The sequence below is a fragment of the Artemia franciscana genome, chromosome 10 (assembly GCF_032884065.1).
Source record: "Artemia franciscana chromosome 10, ASM3288406v1, whole genome shotgun sequence".
Lineage (NCBI taxonomy): Eukaryota > Metazoa > Arthropoda > Branchiopoda > Anostraca > Artemiidae > Artemia > Artemia franciscana.
Window position 1 is genome coordinate 7122420 of NC_088872.1, and position 17597 is coordinate 7140016.

Consider the following 17597-nt stretch of genomic DNA (forward strand, 5'->3'; position numbering starts at 1 on the left):
TGGTGAAACAATGGGAATGTGTTGCGCCTCAGGAAAAGTTAAACTTCCTCTATTGGCTGCACCACCAGAGCCATTGAAGACTTTCCTTACTGGAACTACGTCAGAATCTAAGCGTTTTTTGTCGCAAATCAGAAAATACAACTCATGTTTCCAAATGACGTCGTTTGGAGCCCAAATCGAAAATCCAGATCAATTTATGTCTACTTTCAAAGTAAAAGGGCAAATTTATCATAGAGCAGGGTCCCTTCTACCATTCTCAGGCGAGAATCATAAATTTTTACAATTGTACTTCATCAGTGATAGAAATTCTGAATTGAATGCACGTTGCGAAATTTCTCCCAACGTTGAAAGGACAATCGTTTCCCAATTGCAATATCTTTTCCATGAAAATAATAATTTAGTGCGTCTGTTCAAAACAGCCATCGATTTGATGCCTACTGATACGCATAAAATTGTTATTTCCGCTGACAAAACGCCTCCTGGCCAACATGTGCGTAGATACAATGCTCCAACCATCGACGAAGTGGCAATCGTTATGGTCGTTGATCAGTTTTTACCTCGAGATATTATTCTTCATAGGCGAAACGCTCAGTTGTTAAGAATTGCTGAAACTCATCGATGCTACGATGCCCTACAATATCCTATCATTTTTTGGGATGGAGCCGAAGACTATCACTTTAATATTAAATTGATGAATCCAGCCACTAACAAAGAAATGAATAAGAAATGCAGTGCAATGCATTATTATTCCTATAGACTAATGATTCGGCAGGATGAAGAAAATTATATTTTAAAATGCCGTGAATTGTTTCACCAATTTGTCGTTGATATGTATGCTAAAATTGAACCAGAACGTTTGCTATATATCCGCCTGAATCAGACCAAGCTCCGCTCTGGACAATACATTCATTTGCGAGATGCAGTTATAAATGACGGTAATACCACAAACGTTGGAAGATTAACAATTTTACCTTCGTCATATGCTGGCAGTCCCCGTCATATGCATGAATATACTCAAGATGCTATTGCGTATGTTCGTCTCTATGGTCGTCCAGATTTATTTATTACATTTACATGTAATCAATCTTGGGACGAGATACTGCAGCTTTTACTTCAAGGACAATCGGCGGTTCATAGGCATGACATTACGGCCCGTGTCTTCCGGCAAAAGTTGAAATCAATGATAAACTACATAGTAAAACTTGAAGTGTTTGGGTCAGTGCGATGCTGGATGTACTCAGTGGAATGGCAAAAACGAGGTTTGCCACACGCACATATACTAATCTGGCTACATAAAAAAATTACTTCGAACGAAATTGATGATGTGATTTCCGCTGAAATACCTGATAAAAATGTCGATAAGGGGTTACATGATATTATTGTAAAAAATATGATACATGGACCTTGCGGTGCACTGAATGAAAATTCACCATGCATGGCCAAAGGAAGGTGCACAAAGCAATATCCTCGACTTTTAGTATCCAACACAATTACTGGCAATGATGGTTACCCACAATATAGAAGAAGATCTACTGAAGATGGCGGTAAAACAGCAATAATAAAGAAGCGTAACGGTACCACCATCGAAGTAGATAACCAGTGGGTTGTTCCATATTCTCCATTATTATCAAAAACATTTAATGCACACATAAACGTTGAATACTGTAACTCCGTAAAGGCAATCAAATACATATGTAAATACGTCAACAAAGGCAGTGACATGGCAGTTTTTGGCTTGCAGCCCGAAATCAAAGATTTCGACGAAATCGTACAATATCAGGCTGGAAGATACATAAGCAGTAATGAAGCTGTTTGGCGAATTCTTTCATTTCCGATACATGAACGTAGTCCAGCTGTTGTTCACTTAGCGGTACATTTACAGAATGGTCAACGTGTTTATTTCTCGGAAACCAACGTGCAACAAAGAGCCCTGAATCCACCGGATACAAAATTAATAGCTTTTTTTCGCTTTGCAAAAATGATTCTTTTGCAAAAAAACTGCTGTATACTGAAGTGCCTTCGTATTACACGTGGAATACTAAAAATAAAGTATTTGAACGTCGAAAACAGGGTAAGTCAGTCGACGGCCAACCTACCATCTTCAAAGATACCACGATAGGAAGACTCTACACCGTTCACCCCAATCAACATGAATGCTTCTTTCTACGCCTGCTTTTGGTGAATGTACCCGGTCCGACATCCTTTGAGTATTTGAGAACTGTAAACGGTACTATACATGACACTTACCGTAGTGCATGCCAAGCTCTGAATTTATTGGAGAATGACCAACACTGGGATAACTGCATCAATGACGCGTGCGAAACGTCAACCCCAAGTCAAATTCGTGCATTGTTTGGCATCATTTTAACAACTTGCTCTCCATCAGCTCCTACAGTTATGGGAAAAATATAAGTCAAAAATGTCCGAAGATATACTCCATCGAAAACAGTTAGAGACGTCAGATATGACTTTTGATTTTGCATCAGAAATTTATAGTGAGTGCACAATGGCACACAAAAAATCGCTCGAGGCTCTGCATCAATGCTTGAAAGATTTGAGAGGGAAGTCGAAACCCTTTGGCAGCACATTAATATTGCTTGTGGGAGATTTCAGGCAAACATTACCTATAATACCTAGATCAACTCCTGCAGACGAAATGAATGCTTGCCTGAAAAATTCTAATTTATGGGCACACGTAAAAATATTAAAATTAACTACAAATATGCGTGTCCGATTGCAAAACGATGACTCTGGTCAAACATTTTCAGATCAATTGCTGGCAATTGGAAACGGAAAGCTCCCAGTAGTGGGAAAGCCAAGAATGTTGTATATTCGCAATTTTTACGTAGTTTGAAACACATATATAAGTCTATCTATATTCACAGGTGGGACACAACTACAATGGCGCGTAACTAATATGGCGCGTAACGACTTACGCGCGGGGGGGGGGGGGCTTGGGGGGGCCCGAAGCGCCCCACCAACTAGGTGTTGGGGTGGCACTTTGCGCCACCCCAACAGCTAGTATATATATATATATATATATATATATATATATATATATATATATATATATATATATATATATATATATATATATATATATATATAGTATTACCTAATAAATAAATCATCAAAAGATATTTATTTATTGTTCTTTTATATTTATATGGGGTCACCAGGAAACTCATGATCATAAATGGGATTGTAATAAATGGGAAGGTTTAAGAAGCACATTGAATGAAAAGGTTTAAAAAGGTTTAAAAGATTTAACAAAAATAGTACCTATTTTTGGTTAGGGATTTTAGGTAAAAGAGTGACAGTACTAATATTTGATCCAACATAGGGGATCTTTAATATGAATATCTTCATCGAGGGACCCTGTTCTAAATTAGTAGTAAAATGAGAAAAAAGGATATCTGATATTTTCTGTGATAAGCGCGGCTGAGACTCACAGCCCCCATCCTCCCCATTTTGTAGCTTGACCTGTGCTTGTGACCAGTTGTATGGGTCTGTCTTAAGAGACATCTTAGAAATACTTCCATCATTGATATGTATAAGACTTTAGAGGCTTATATAAAATCAGTTTAATTTGTAACAAAAACTAATAAAAATGAGACATGGTAGGATTAAGGCACTTCATTAGTATGCCACTCATTGAAAAATTTTGGCACTGAACAATGGCGTAATTACAAAAAAAACGAATTTCACGCTAAAAATAAATTATATCACAAAAAGCTCATAGAATCATGGCAAAGGGTTATACATATTCCTCATTTAATTTTCCTGAATTACTTTGCCTTGGGGTTCTTCGCTCTGAATTTGTATCTGACAACTCCGCAATGTCCTTAAAAACCCCAACTAAACTATCAAAATTTGGTCCCCAGTTTAACAGATAGCTCCAAGACAGCGGATCACCGTCATTATGTTTATAAGGTCCAAAATCATCATCAGAAGCAATAAGTGTGCTTAACGAGCCTCTAAATGACTCAAACCCATCAAATCGTTTCGTAGACTCATTGTCTTGGTCATTTTCATTATCGGCTTCTGATAATTTAGAAAATATCATATTTTCTTGTCTAAAATTATCACGATTCACTTTCTCATAATTATTTTCATACTCAAATTCAGAGCAAGTGAATGAATCATTGCCAGACTCGTCAGTACTTGAGTCATTTGCTTCTAATAAATCAGTATTCGTTTCCATTAAATCATTGAGCTTCTGGTTCATTCGAGGTCGTTCGTCACTTGAGCTAGACACTGCATCCATAGCACTAATTAAACTATTTGAGTTAGCTAAACGGACACTCCCCTTTTTAACAGTTCGTTTATCTTTAAGCACAGATGTTTGCAAAGAGCCAGAGCTGTGACTCATTTGACTCACAGGGCTATTTAAACTGCGCTCACTTTGACTTGTTACGTCTTTCACTGCAGCATTGGCTTGAGCAGTCGCCAAGAGTGCAGTTTGTAAAGGTTTGCCACTGATGTCTTGCAGTGTTAAAATGCGTGGCATTTGTGTAGAAAGCTCCGAACTGGGACTTAACCTCGCTAAAGGAGTTGATTGCATTTTTAGCGTATGTGGCGATTCTCGGTTCGATGTTACAGGCAGCGTTGAACCTGATAACCCCTGTGCCGGACTTGCTCGTAGCATATTACGTGGGGACTCTCTGTGTATTTGACTAGGAAAATTATGTGGTGAATGTCTATGATTATGCTTATGATAATTAGTAACATGAGAGGGAAGTTTGTACTTATTTCTCATACCAGCATCGCGATACCCTTTATAATGGTACACTATATCAATATCAGAGGGCGCTATACTGCTTGCATTTTCTAAATCATAATGTTCAGGTGCTTCTGAGTCAATCATTTGACCTAAGGTGGAAACAGAATCTTCCAATCTCATATTCACACCTGGTGAGCTATTTACCACCTCGCGTTCAATAATGTCTGGTCTTTGACCTCGCTCAATGGTTAATTCTCCGTCACGTATTTTCCGCGTTGATATATCTTGATTGACACTAGGACGCATTATTTCGTCGGTGTAGTCATTATTGTCAGCATATCCCCCTTCTGGGTGGGCGCGGGTACTCTCTGGGGGAGCTCTTCCCAAAATAGCCACACCCTTTGACTTTCCGTGACCCTGAAAAATAACAGGAATGTGAGACGGCAGGATGAAATTGCTTGTTATATTTTCTTAAAAATTAGAGAAAATTAGAGAAAAGCTGAAGTTAGACTAAGGAAAAAAATTAAAATAAAAACTGGCGAAATTAACGTCACAGATACTGAAATAAACACAGTAAAAAGAAGCAACTAAACAAAAATTAGCTAGTTTTTCCGTTTCATCAACGTTTTTTTTTTTAGGTATGATACTCTTTTTTTAGGTAAAAAGTCGGATAGCTAATCACTATCTGAACAGTCACACCACCATAAAAACACTAACAGACCAACTAAAGATTTGATTCTCCCAGCATTAAATTTAAAAGAAATTCCTAGTAATCATACCATTACTTTGAACGCCTACTAACTAGTTTAAACGCACTGGAGTCTAATTCCCAACCTACGTTCTTCCTTGAATCTAATCTTGGAAAGTATTCCCCAATATTAGACACAGGATCTTGAAGTTGGGACAAAGCAACGCTATCACAGACAGACAGACTCACTGATAGACGAATTCATTCAGAGACACAAATTGAGAAGACAAAAAACAGTATTTTTATTGATATGCGTTAAACTTTTATTTAAGCTTATATGAAGGAAAAAGAAGTCTTTCAATATCGTAGTCAACAAATCCCAATTAGCTTAGCCTTTTATAAAACTATTTCCATTAATATCCGTTAGTTTCTTGAAAAGCCTATGTTTATGGGCTCAAAATATTCCCTCTGAGATTAGGTCCAATAGCTGGGTAGTTTTACCAAAATTAACCTTCGGAAACTCAAAAGACAGTATGTTACACAGCAAAAGTATCGAATAGAGCAGAATATCTGAAAAATATAGACCTGGTTTGTCGATACTTTTTAATAAGCAGTGCTTTCAAACTAAAAATTTAACTTTTAACTTTAAATTTAAATTTTTACTTTTTATTTAAATTTAACTTTAAATTTAACTTTTGGTCTTGCGATAGAAATCTGCCTCCAACAATCACAAGCTTCAAGGTATGTTGCAGTTTTGTTGAATCTTTTCCGAGAAATTGCCTACGGATTGTTCTGGGTACCCCCCAGATTGCCGAAAATGGTCCTTTTCCACCAACTGCCTAGGTTTAAACGGAAAGCAAGCCGTCCGCAGTTGGGGCGGGAGGAATTCCTGAGGAATGATTTAAGGAAAATGCGAACTCCCTAGGAGGATATAAAGAGGGAGGCTTTGAATAGATTTTGATGGAGGAGGAGTATTCGTAGCTGTGTTGGCTTAGTACTGCGGTGACTTTTTAGCAGTAGTAGTAGTAGTCTTTATACTAAAATCAGTTAGAAATCAGTTAGCCTTCAATATTAAAAAGTATGTTTTCTTAAAAGGAGAATTTATAACAAGAACAGAAAATTTAGATAAAATGAGGTAAACTCATATCCTCATTCTGTACAATAGAAATTATTTAGAAATGTTAAATCTATATAGAGAACCAATATGAACTTCCTATGGGACAACCTAAGGCCCACTTATACGTGATAAACTGAGGACCCATAGGCACCAAGAATTTATTCTCGTTAAGCAGCAAGGTAAATCAAAAGACAATAGGTATTTTAAGGTGATATGGTCTAGTATATTTGAAAAGGGGGGAGGGACTTAACAAATTTTTATTTGAATTGCAGAATTTCATTCAGCTGGAGCAATTTTATAGATGTCATCTTAAAGCAATTGCATTGAGTAAACATATTCTATAATTAACACAAATAAAGGTGATGTTGCTACCAATCAAACCACCTATAAAGCTAGGGGGTAAAATGTCATAATTTGCAGTGATGTGGCTTAAGACCTTATAATAAAAAGTTATTTTGCTTTTCTCGACCAGGTGTTAACTTCTAAAATCTAAGGCATAGTGTATTTTTCTTGTTCTATTTCTTTGAGGCAATGAAAAAGATCTTAATGCCAAAAGCTCCTATTTCTAACTATTTCCTTAATTGACTAAGAAGGAAATAACTTATTAAAAGAAATTCTAAATACCATGGAAAAAAAAATTAAACTGATGGACAGATCTTGCTTTATTTAAGGAGTGTGGTGTGAGAATAACTTCGTTTTTTTAACGTCACCTTACGTCTTTTGAATTCCTTCAGCTGGTGTTTAATCACATTTTTCTAAGTTTCAAAAGAAATCCTAGTTTTTCTTTTTTAAAGTAAAACAAAGGTATTTTTAAAGTAAAATAAAGAATATTTCCTCAAAAGAAATATACTTAAAGATCGGACAAGAACCAACGTTGGATTGTTGACACAAATCTTTCGACTAGTCTACCTTTCGATAATATTATTAAAGAGTGTTGGTAAAAAAAAATTGTTTTTTAATTAAAATTACTAATTGAGTATACTTGAATCTGGCTTCTGGTTTTGGCGAACTGTCTGCCTCTAGTAACAGATTGGGGGATTTCAGATTTCCAAATAGACTGCGAACTTATCCACAATGCGGCACATTTAGGGGATTTAGGGGATACTTAGGGGATGTGGTATATATATGTATATATATATATATATATATATATATATATATATATATATATATATATATATATATATATATATATATATATATATATATATATATATATATATATATATATATATATATATATATATATATATATATATATATATATATATATATATATCACATATATTCACAATGTTTTAATTTTTACCGACGAAAAATATTCGAAAACTGGGGTTGAACCCAGGCACCAATGATTAGGAAAATCGGAGGCTCTACCTGTTGAGCTAGCAGGACTTCGTGTACCCCTTTTTAGGGTTACAGACAGATACCAGTTATACAGGTAGACTAGTTGCTATAACATTTTTAAAATATTATCATAATGTTTGGTAGCCATTCAAATATATTTATCTTGATCAACATGCTGACACATACCTGAAAACCTTTTTGATCTCTTCTCTGTCTTCTTAATCGGAAAACAATAAAACTGATTGAAATCCCCACCAACAGTGTGCTGAAGAAAACAACGACCAATGTTATACCAATCGACAGCGGATCTGGGGCAGAACTAGTTCCCAGTGCTGCAGCACCATTGCAGCCGAACATAGCCTTTCCGTGAACTATCACCTCTTTGAAATAACCACCAGATCCATTTATTGGTTGAATTTCATTATTTACAGTGACATTTGCAATACAACCTTCAAAACCTAAAATATAGAAATGAGTCTCTTAATGGTAATAAAAATGATTCACTTCACCTTTATTTATTTTTATTTTTATTGTCCTTAATATAGAAAGACTAATTAATGTTTTTTTCCTTAAATAGTCGTTATGGTAAATAATTGCTTCTCGACCTTTCTTTAATATCTCATCAAACTACTAACTCAAAGAAAAGAAAAAGAAAGAAAACTCAGCCTATTCCTCATTACTATAGCATCTGGTATCCACTAAAAGGACACAATTTTTACCCCTAAACTCATGTAACAAATTAATTTGGACCGCTATTTTTTTAAACAAAACTTAAAAACAATATGGCGCCTAGTTCGTGCCAAATTGCCTGAAATTGTAGAACAGTTCTAAAAGGATGTGCATCATTTTTACCCTTAAACTTAATTTAGCGACAGTCAAAAATCGTCACACTCTTACCCAGAATACGGCTCCGCTTAAGGTTTAACCATTTACCCCATTTTTTGTAATATTTTAATAGTAATTTAATAGTAATATTTACGAATACGGCTCCGCTTAAGGTTTAACTATTTACCCCATTTTTTTGTAATATTTTAATAGTAATTTAATAGTAATATTTGAAATTAAATTTAATTTCGTACTATTTAATGGGAATATTCTTAGGGAATTTTTATAAAGGAACGTTTATAGAGAGCGTTTCATCAAAAGTTTTCATTAACCATTGTCTCAAAAGTTTCTAGGTCACCTATATTTTCTGTACTGTTACAATGTGCCTTAAATTTCCCTTCTTCGGAGAGCAAATCTAGTCACCCTTAAGGAAAGGAGAGCACAAATTTTCTTGCGTTTTGCCCACAATGCTGTGCATAAACCTCGTATTATTTCTCTTTTCCCTAGTGAATATTTACCCCCCCCCCAAACTCCCTCGTTTTGTTTCAAGAAAAATCCCCCTCTTGCCCCAATAAAAGTTTCCACTGAAAGATATAGAAGACCGTTGATCCCTCACGTAGTTGAAATTTTAAATCAATACCCCCCCCCCCCTCTTCTCACTCCACTTTTATCTTATAGTTTTAGTATTTATTTTACAATTTCGAACTTTGTAATTCTTGCTAGCTAGACTTTTTCTGAAATTTGTTTTCCCTGTTTTAACTTTACACGAGTTTTTATCTTTGACTTTTTATTGATTGCAATTTTATGATTTTGTACAGACACCAAAGTGCGAATTCGGCCCTTTTTGGCTTGTGATATAAGGCCGCTTTGCCGCTTTTGGCCGCTTTGTTGAAATAAGTCTTATCTTACCTTAAGGTTCACTACTGATAGCGTAATAGCAAAAAGACGAGTTCCCTTAGTATATTCATTAAAAAAAAATTAAAAATACCCCATTACAATTTTTGGCGACTAATATAAAAACACAAAAAGACTTCACTTAGTAAACTCTTTTAAAAAATTTATAATGGTCTGTTACAATGTTTGGCAGCTAATATCACAGTCTCAAAATTTTGAGCTTGCTTATCACACTCTTTGAAAAGAAATGAAAATCGTTGATAGAATGTTCGCCAACTAATATCACAATTTATAAGAAAAATATGAGGGGGCTTTCTGAACTCTTGGGAAAATTTTTTAAAGACAATGTTACATTGTTTTCTAACTAGTATCACAGTCTGAAAAACTTGAGGTCACATAACACAGTCTTTGAAAAGATTTGAAAATCGCTGTTAGAATTCTTTCCGACTTTATCACCGATCGAATGATCACAATAAAAAAATAAATGTGCTCACTTAGCACACTCTGTGGAAAGAATTGTAAAAAAAAAACTAAATCTTTGTCGACTAATATTACAATTGGAAAAATATGAGTGGACCTAGTGAAAAATTGAAAATACACTGTTACATCCAACACTGTTCACTGTTCACTGTACACTGTTCGACAACCAACTGATATTACAATTATAAAAAAAAATACGTTCACTTATTACATTTACAATTACAATTACAATTATGTAATTAATGATATTAATGTAATTAATTAATTAATTATTAATTAGTAATGTAATTAATTAATAAATTAATAATTATTAATTAATGTAATTAATTAATTAATTAATTATAATGTAACTAATTAATTAATGTAATCAATGATATTATGTAATTATGTGATTAATGATATTACAATTATAAAAAAAAAAATACGTTCACTTATTACACTCTTTGAAAAAAAAAATTAAAAACTCTATGGTTCACTATATCTAGGTCTGCAAACTCCTTTAAGAGGAGTGACAACCGTTCTATACAGCAGACAAGGTTGGCAAAACTAGGGGCATATATCCTTTATTACTGTAGTCTCGAATCCTATTTAAAAAGGAGCATGAAGTAAAATCGACCCTTTCTCTTATTGGCTTAAACTTAGTAAGGAGCAAGGCCGTATCTAGGGAGGGGGTTAGGGTTTTTGACGCCTCCCTCCCTCCACCAAAAAATATTTGTCCAGCTCGTAAAAACGTAACATATAGCCTATAAACAAACTTTGATTTATTTTTTAGTTTGTTTACCCGCACCCCTCCCCCAAAAATACCCCCTCCAAACAAAAATCCTGGATACTGCTCTGGTAAAGAGCCATAAGTCTTCAATATATTGTTTATTTGTTTTTTTAGGGTTGTTTTCCTGGTCACTTCGCATAGAAGAGGTGGTCGCATAAACTTCAGAGGGAAGCTCATTCAATTGGAAATTGAAATTTATAGTATCTTTTCGATAGTCAAAAGTGATTAGAACACAATCATCGCCCTCCAGTGCCCCTTTTTAAGTTTTTATGACAACCCCAAAGTATCTAGGGAAAAAGACACATGCAGACACTTCACTCTTTACTATGTGCCCCCAAAGATCGTGGCGCTCTAATTGGTTCCAATTTCGCACACAAAGCCTGGATTGCAACTCACTCTTCATAATGCAAACTTTCTGCAATCAGACTTTAAGTATTTATTTAGCTAATCTTAAAATCTCATACACCTTTTTGGTGAAAATTGCTCTAATCTTCCGCAATTATTTCATCAAAGGCGGTAAATCCATTTCCTCAAGATTAAAAACAATAATTATATTACTGTTTTCGCAAACGACGGTGTTTAATTAAAAAAAAAAAAAACTAGTTTTGGTCCACGGGCAAGTATTTTAATGAACTTATAATAACTTAAATAATAATATAGCGATGGTACTAATGACTGAGAATTAATCAAGATGATTGCCGTTAAAGTCCAACTTTAACGGTAATTTATTTATAATAAAAACACAGTATTTGTGACAGTTAGTTTATTATCATAACTTTTATTTTATACTATATATTGGGTTTTCACAAAGTTATACAAAATTCGAGCAGTCAAAATTTGTACAATCTTGAAAATAACTTAAATACGGGTATTAATTGAATGTTGCATGTGCAAAATCCAGAATTTTGAAAAAAAAAAGATAGAAAAAGGCTAACGGCAGATTGTTAATTTGTAAGCTAATTAAATGTCCTAAATTACTAATCATCAATTAAATATTTTCACTTTTGTTTTATTTGGGAATAAATATTTTTTCCAATATAAAACAAAATAGTCCTGGAATCACTGCCTGGGGTTGGTTTTAAAGATCCTCTCCCCTCAAATGAAAGATTTCTATACAATTAAAAAAAGTTAATTATCCCTAGTTGTATCTCTCCTTTTTTTCCTTAATTTCCACCTTAGATCTCTCTGAGCGAATTATTTTTGATTTGTTTTTCAACAAATCAAAACAAGTTTTGTCAAAACACAATTTGTCAGCTATAAGGGAACTAAAGCGATGTCTTCTTAAACATCCTTCATGAACATTAAATAAAAGAAATAAGTTTGTTTTTAACTGAAAGTAAGGAGCGACATTAAAACTTAATACAATCATAAGTTTGTCCATATATGACAGAGACTGTCCCCTCCTCAATGCCTCGCTCTTTACGCTAAAGTTTGACTTTTTGTCACAACTCTACTTTTTAAAACAATAGAAAATTTAGCGTAAAGAGCGAGGTGACGAGGAGGGGACAGTCCCATTCTCATATGGAATAATGTCTGTTCATTTTAAGTTTTAACTTCGCTCCTTACTTTCAGTAAAAAAAAAAAATGTTTTTCACTTAATTTCTGAACTTTTTCATCTAATGCATGCTCAAATTTGGCTCACCGTACATGAAAAAATAAAACAAATTTGCATATTAATTTTAGCAGATTTAATCCGTATATGAAGGATTGCCTCCCCCCACCTCAATACCTTGATCTGTACGATAATGCTGTTAGCACTTTTCAAAAAAACTTCCTATTCTAATTAAACGGCTCCCGTGTTTCAGTAGACGCCCTTAAAAATTGGAACAAACAGTTAAACTTTAGCGAAAGAGCAAGGCATTGAGGAGGAGACAACCCTTCATATGGGGGAATAATGTCTGTTCGTTTTTCAAATAATGCCGGTAAATCTGGCTCACCCTCTATAAAATATACCCCTCCCCCTCACGGAAAACCCCGTCAAATTCCTTCCAGACAGTTCCATGCTCGCTGAAAATCCCCTCCCCCCCGTAAAATTGCTTGCGGACTGTTCATCCTGAAAAATTCTTCTTAGCATTCTTTCATTTGAATAAGATTTTAACCACTAATCGGTTTCCCAATCAGTCCAAAAATAACCCCCTCCGTGGAAATTATTTACCGGAAATCAAAAAACGCAGAAAAAAGCCCCTGGATAATTCCCTCAGAACATCTTCACATGAAAATTTAGCAAAGAGAATGTAAGACAAATAAAAAGAATTTTGTATAGTAATTCTGTCGAATCCCCCAGCGTAACATTTCCCATGGAATATTCACCCTCCAGAAATAATCCTCCCCAAGGAAGATTCTCCCTATAGAAATCGACCCCAGGCACAATCCCCCCCAAAATGTCTGTATATTTCTGAATAACAAATACTATAGGTAAACAATGGGTGAATTTCAAACTATAAGGGGCTGTCCCCTCCTCAACGCCCCGCTCTTTACGCTAAAGTTTGACCCTTTCGCACAACTCTACTTTATAAAACAATGAAATAAAACATTAGCGTAAAGAACGGGGTGTTGAGGAGGGGACAGCACCTTTCACATACGGAATAATTTCTGTTCGTTTTAAGTTTTAATGTCGCTCCTTACTTTCAGTTAAAAAACAAAACTTGTTTTTCTTATTTAATTGCAGATAGGAGCTTGCAACTTCTACATTACGGTTCTCTGGTACGCTGAATCTGATGGTGTGATTTTCATTAAGATTTCTTTAATTTCAGGGGGTATTTACCCCTGTTTCAAAAATCAGGCAAATTTTCTCAGGTTTGTTACTTTCTATAAGTAACACTAAACTTGATGAATCTTACACATTTGGAATAAGCACAATAAGCTGACTCTTTTGATGTTTCTATTGATATTAAAATTCCGGTTTCTAGAGTTTTGGTTACTACTGAGCCGAGTCGCTCCTTACTTACAGTTCGTTACCCCAAACTGTTCGAAAAAAGGAATAAGTCAGTGTGTACAATAGAAAAAATTAATGACAATTTAAGTAAACAATGAAAATAAAGGATAAATAAATTAAAGATCAATATTAAGTAAAAAAATAAATTGATAAAAGTGACACAAATAAAAATCAATAAATAATTAACAGACTGGGAAAATCCATGAATTAAATATGGGGAAGAAAAGTAAAAGTAGTAAGCCGAGTTATTAGGCTATTAAAAAGTATAGAACCTATGAGATGCAAAAATAAATAAGAAATTAATTAATAATAAGAAAGTCAAATTGAAAAGAAGAATATTTCATGAGATTCGGTCGTTTCGACGAATAATATAAATTCAAATTAAATAAAAAAAAATATTAAATCGACCAGGTGAAAGATAAACAGGGGAATAATGAATAATGGAGAAATAAATTGTGAGAAAATTTTTTCACAAATTTAAGTCTTTTAAAAAATAATACAAATTTAAGTTAAATAATAAGAAAAGTATAACAGCGGTAATGTATAAGATAAATAAGTAATTAATAAATAATAGATTAGAAGAAAAATCAGTTAATTAGATAAATAAAAGAAGTTTAAGTTAGCTAAACCTCAAATATAGTGAAATCAATAACGTTAAAGAAGTAGTAAAGCAATAATTAGCAGAATATTTTCTTAGAACTACAGCTGTTTTAAATAAATAAAACGAAGTTAAAGTATATAATAAGAATCAGCCCATACCAGATTCATATCTAGTAAATCTTTCCTCTGGAGCTCCACCAATGGTAAGTAACGTCAAGTAAGGGTCAAGAATATCATGTAGACTGTTTAGATCTAGCTCTTCTCCCACTAGGACATCATCAAGAACTATAAAAAGGGACTTGTGCTTACAGACTACAGTCAGGTTATGCCATGCTCCGTCGGATACAAACCGTTCGGGTATGGTCATATTTATATCCAGCTGAATTCCAGAATGAGATGTATATTGGATAAAGCCCTCTTTGATCTAAAAAAGACGAAAGCTGAATTATTCCTTTTTATGACCCGCAAGTTGGCAAAATTCCAGCTAATTTACCAGAAGTTACCATATTTACCATACCAGAAATTACCATGTGGCAGGCCATATTTAAGAGGACGAGAAGGTGATTTTTTTAAGAGGATGAAAAGGTGATTTTTTGGGTAGCCCTAATTATACCATATTGGTTATTTTAGAATAGCGAACCATAAGTTGGCGTGCTTTTTAGTTCAGCCATAAATTGGCAAAATTTGTGTAAAACTGTCAAATTACTATTCCTGGTATCAGAGCAAATTTTAAATGATTAAGAGGTACAATGAATCACTAATCTTACTTGACATTACTGAGATACATATTGGATAAATCCTTCTTTGAGCAAAAGAACACAAAAAAAGAGTTATTTGCTTTCACGACCGTAAGTTGGCAAAATTATCTTTCTTGGTGGCAGGGCATAAATAAGATGATGCCATAGTTACAAGGAGACGGGGAATCTTGGGCCAGTCCCTTTTATGCCATATTGGTTATTAGAGATAAGTGAGTTGTATATTGGATAAAGTACTATTTGATGTAGAAAAGGGTGAGAGGTAAATTCGTTGTTCTTTCACAATCATAAATTGGCAACTTACCATTTTTGGTGGCAGGGCATAATTAAGATGACGCAATAGTAACAATGAGACGGGGAATTTGGGGCAACCCCTTTTATGCCATACTGGTTATTAGAGATAAGTCAGTTATATATTGGATAAAGTACTATTTGATCTAAAAAAGGGTTAGAGGTAAATTCGTTGATTTTTACAATCATAAGTTGGCAAAATTACCATTCTTGGTGGCAGGGCATAATTAAAATGATGCAATAGTTACAATGAGGCGGGGAATTTTGGGGCAGCCCCTTTTATGCCATACTGGTTATTACAGATAAGTGAGTTGTATATTGGATAATGTACTATTTGATCTAAAATAAGGGTAGGAGGTAATTTCATTGGTTTTTACAATCACAAGTTGACAAAATTACCATTTTTGGTTGCAGGGCATAATCAATATGACGCGATAAGGACAATGAGACGGGGACTTTTGGGGCAACCCCTTTTATGCCATACTGGTTACTAGAGATAAGTGAGTTGCATTATGGATAAAGTACCCTTTGATCTAAAAAAGGATAAGAGGTAAATTCGTTGGTTTTTACAATCATAAGTTGGCAAAATTACCATTTTTGCTGGCAGGGAAAAATTAAGATGACGCAACAGTTAAAATGAGACGGGATATTTTGGGGCAGCCCCTTTATGTCATACTGGTTATTACAGATAAGTGAGTTGTATATTGGATAAAGTACTACTTGATCTAAAAAAGGGTAAGAGGTATATTCGTTGGTTTTTACACTCATAAGTTGGCAAAATTACCACTTTTGGTGGCAGGGCATAATTAAGATGACGCAATAGTTACAATGAGAAAGGGAATTATTGAGCAGCCCTGTTTATGCCATACTAGTTATTAGAGATAAGTGATTTGTATATTGAATAAAGCACTATTTGATCTAAATAAAAATAAAAAGGTACTTTTTTTGGTTTTTACGACCATAAATGGTAAAATTTATTTTAAAATTACCAAATTACCGTTCCTAGTGGAGGTACAAAAACTTTTAAATACGCATCAAAATTTGGTTACATGCATTTTTATTACGCTCTTACGAGTGGGACGAAATTTCGAGGGGGGCTCAACCTCCTAACCCCACTCCTCTGGATAAAGCCTTGTGTTAGGAATGTCAGAATTTTGTATTAAAACCACTTCACAAAATGGCTTATGTCTTTATTTTTAGTACAACTTGAAATGTATTCTGCGTCGTTTTATTTTCAGTATAATCCTCATTATTTTCAACTTTAACTTGAAAATTAACATTAGAAAGTCCAATAAATGTACAGAACTTTGAACGGGGGATCAGAGATTTTCCAAGAAGGACGGCAAAATATATACTTTCTAATGCTTGAAAAAGGCCCCCCCCCCATTCCTTATTATGTACCGTTTCGATACAGTATAATCCCATTGTTTTAAACATAATCTTCAACATAAATATAAGAAAGCCTCACAGCTGATGCTATAAAAATTTCAGCAAAAAATCCAAATATTTCCCAGATTTCGGAACAATACGAACTTTCTAATACTCGAAGTAGGCTCATTCCTGACAACCTAAAATTATATGAAATTAGATTCAAAAGGATGATCCCCAATGTCTTGTTAAAAAAAAAAGGTCCAGCAACTGTTATTAGTCACAGTTAATGCATATGCATCCCAGCCCTGTTTTACTGGTTTAATAACCAACCAAATTGATGCCACTAAAAGTTCATTTCAAAATCCAAAATTACTAAAGTTTTCCAGAGAAGGTGGTAACAGTAAAATGCAAACATGTTACGAAGATCAAAACGACACTATGTAATGCCATAAAGAATTTTGAGACCAAAATGGGGCCGGGGGTCTAAACTCTTTAAATAAGATGATCGACAGTTTGCGGCTGATCAATTTTCATTTTTCATCAGGCAAAAAAATGGGAATTCTACTTTTTTTTCTCTTATTTTTCAATGAATTTTAGCTCACTGGAATTTTTTGATGCAGTTGTGAATGATGGATTCAACACTGTAATCAGATTTCAGATGCCTTTTATTTTTACTTTTCTCAGAACGAAAGTAATCAGAAATACCTTTCTTTTTTATATTTTCGCTGAAAATGATTTTTTTTATTTTCATTGAAATTTTTTTTTTTCAATTACACCACATATATAATTTTGTCCTAAGTCC

At 34.1% G+C, this 17597-nt stretch overlaps 1 protein-coding gene across 1 annotated transcript in view; it reads right to left on the reverse strand.

The window, feature by feature from the left end:
- Positions 1–3569: 3569 nt before the first annotated feature.
- The window catches only part of LOC136031717 (cadherin-related tumor suppressor-like), a 189667-nt gene continuing 175639 nt past the window's right edge, over positions 3570–17597 (reverse strand). The window contains exons 15-17 of the mRNA XM_065711422.1: positions 14538–14802; positions 8062–8333; positions 3570–5140 (exon numbers count right to left, since the gene is read on the reverse strand). Of these exons, the coding sequence (XP_065567494.1) occupies positions 3758–5140; positions 8062–8333; positions 14538–14802 (1920 nt within the window). The 3' untranslated portion in view covers positions 3570–3757. The remainder of the gene's footprint in view (positions 5141–8061; positions 8334–14537; positions 14803–17597) is intronic.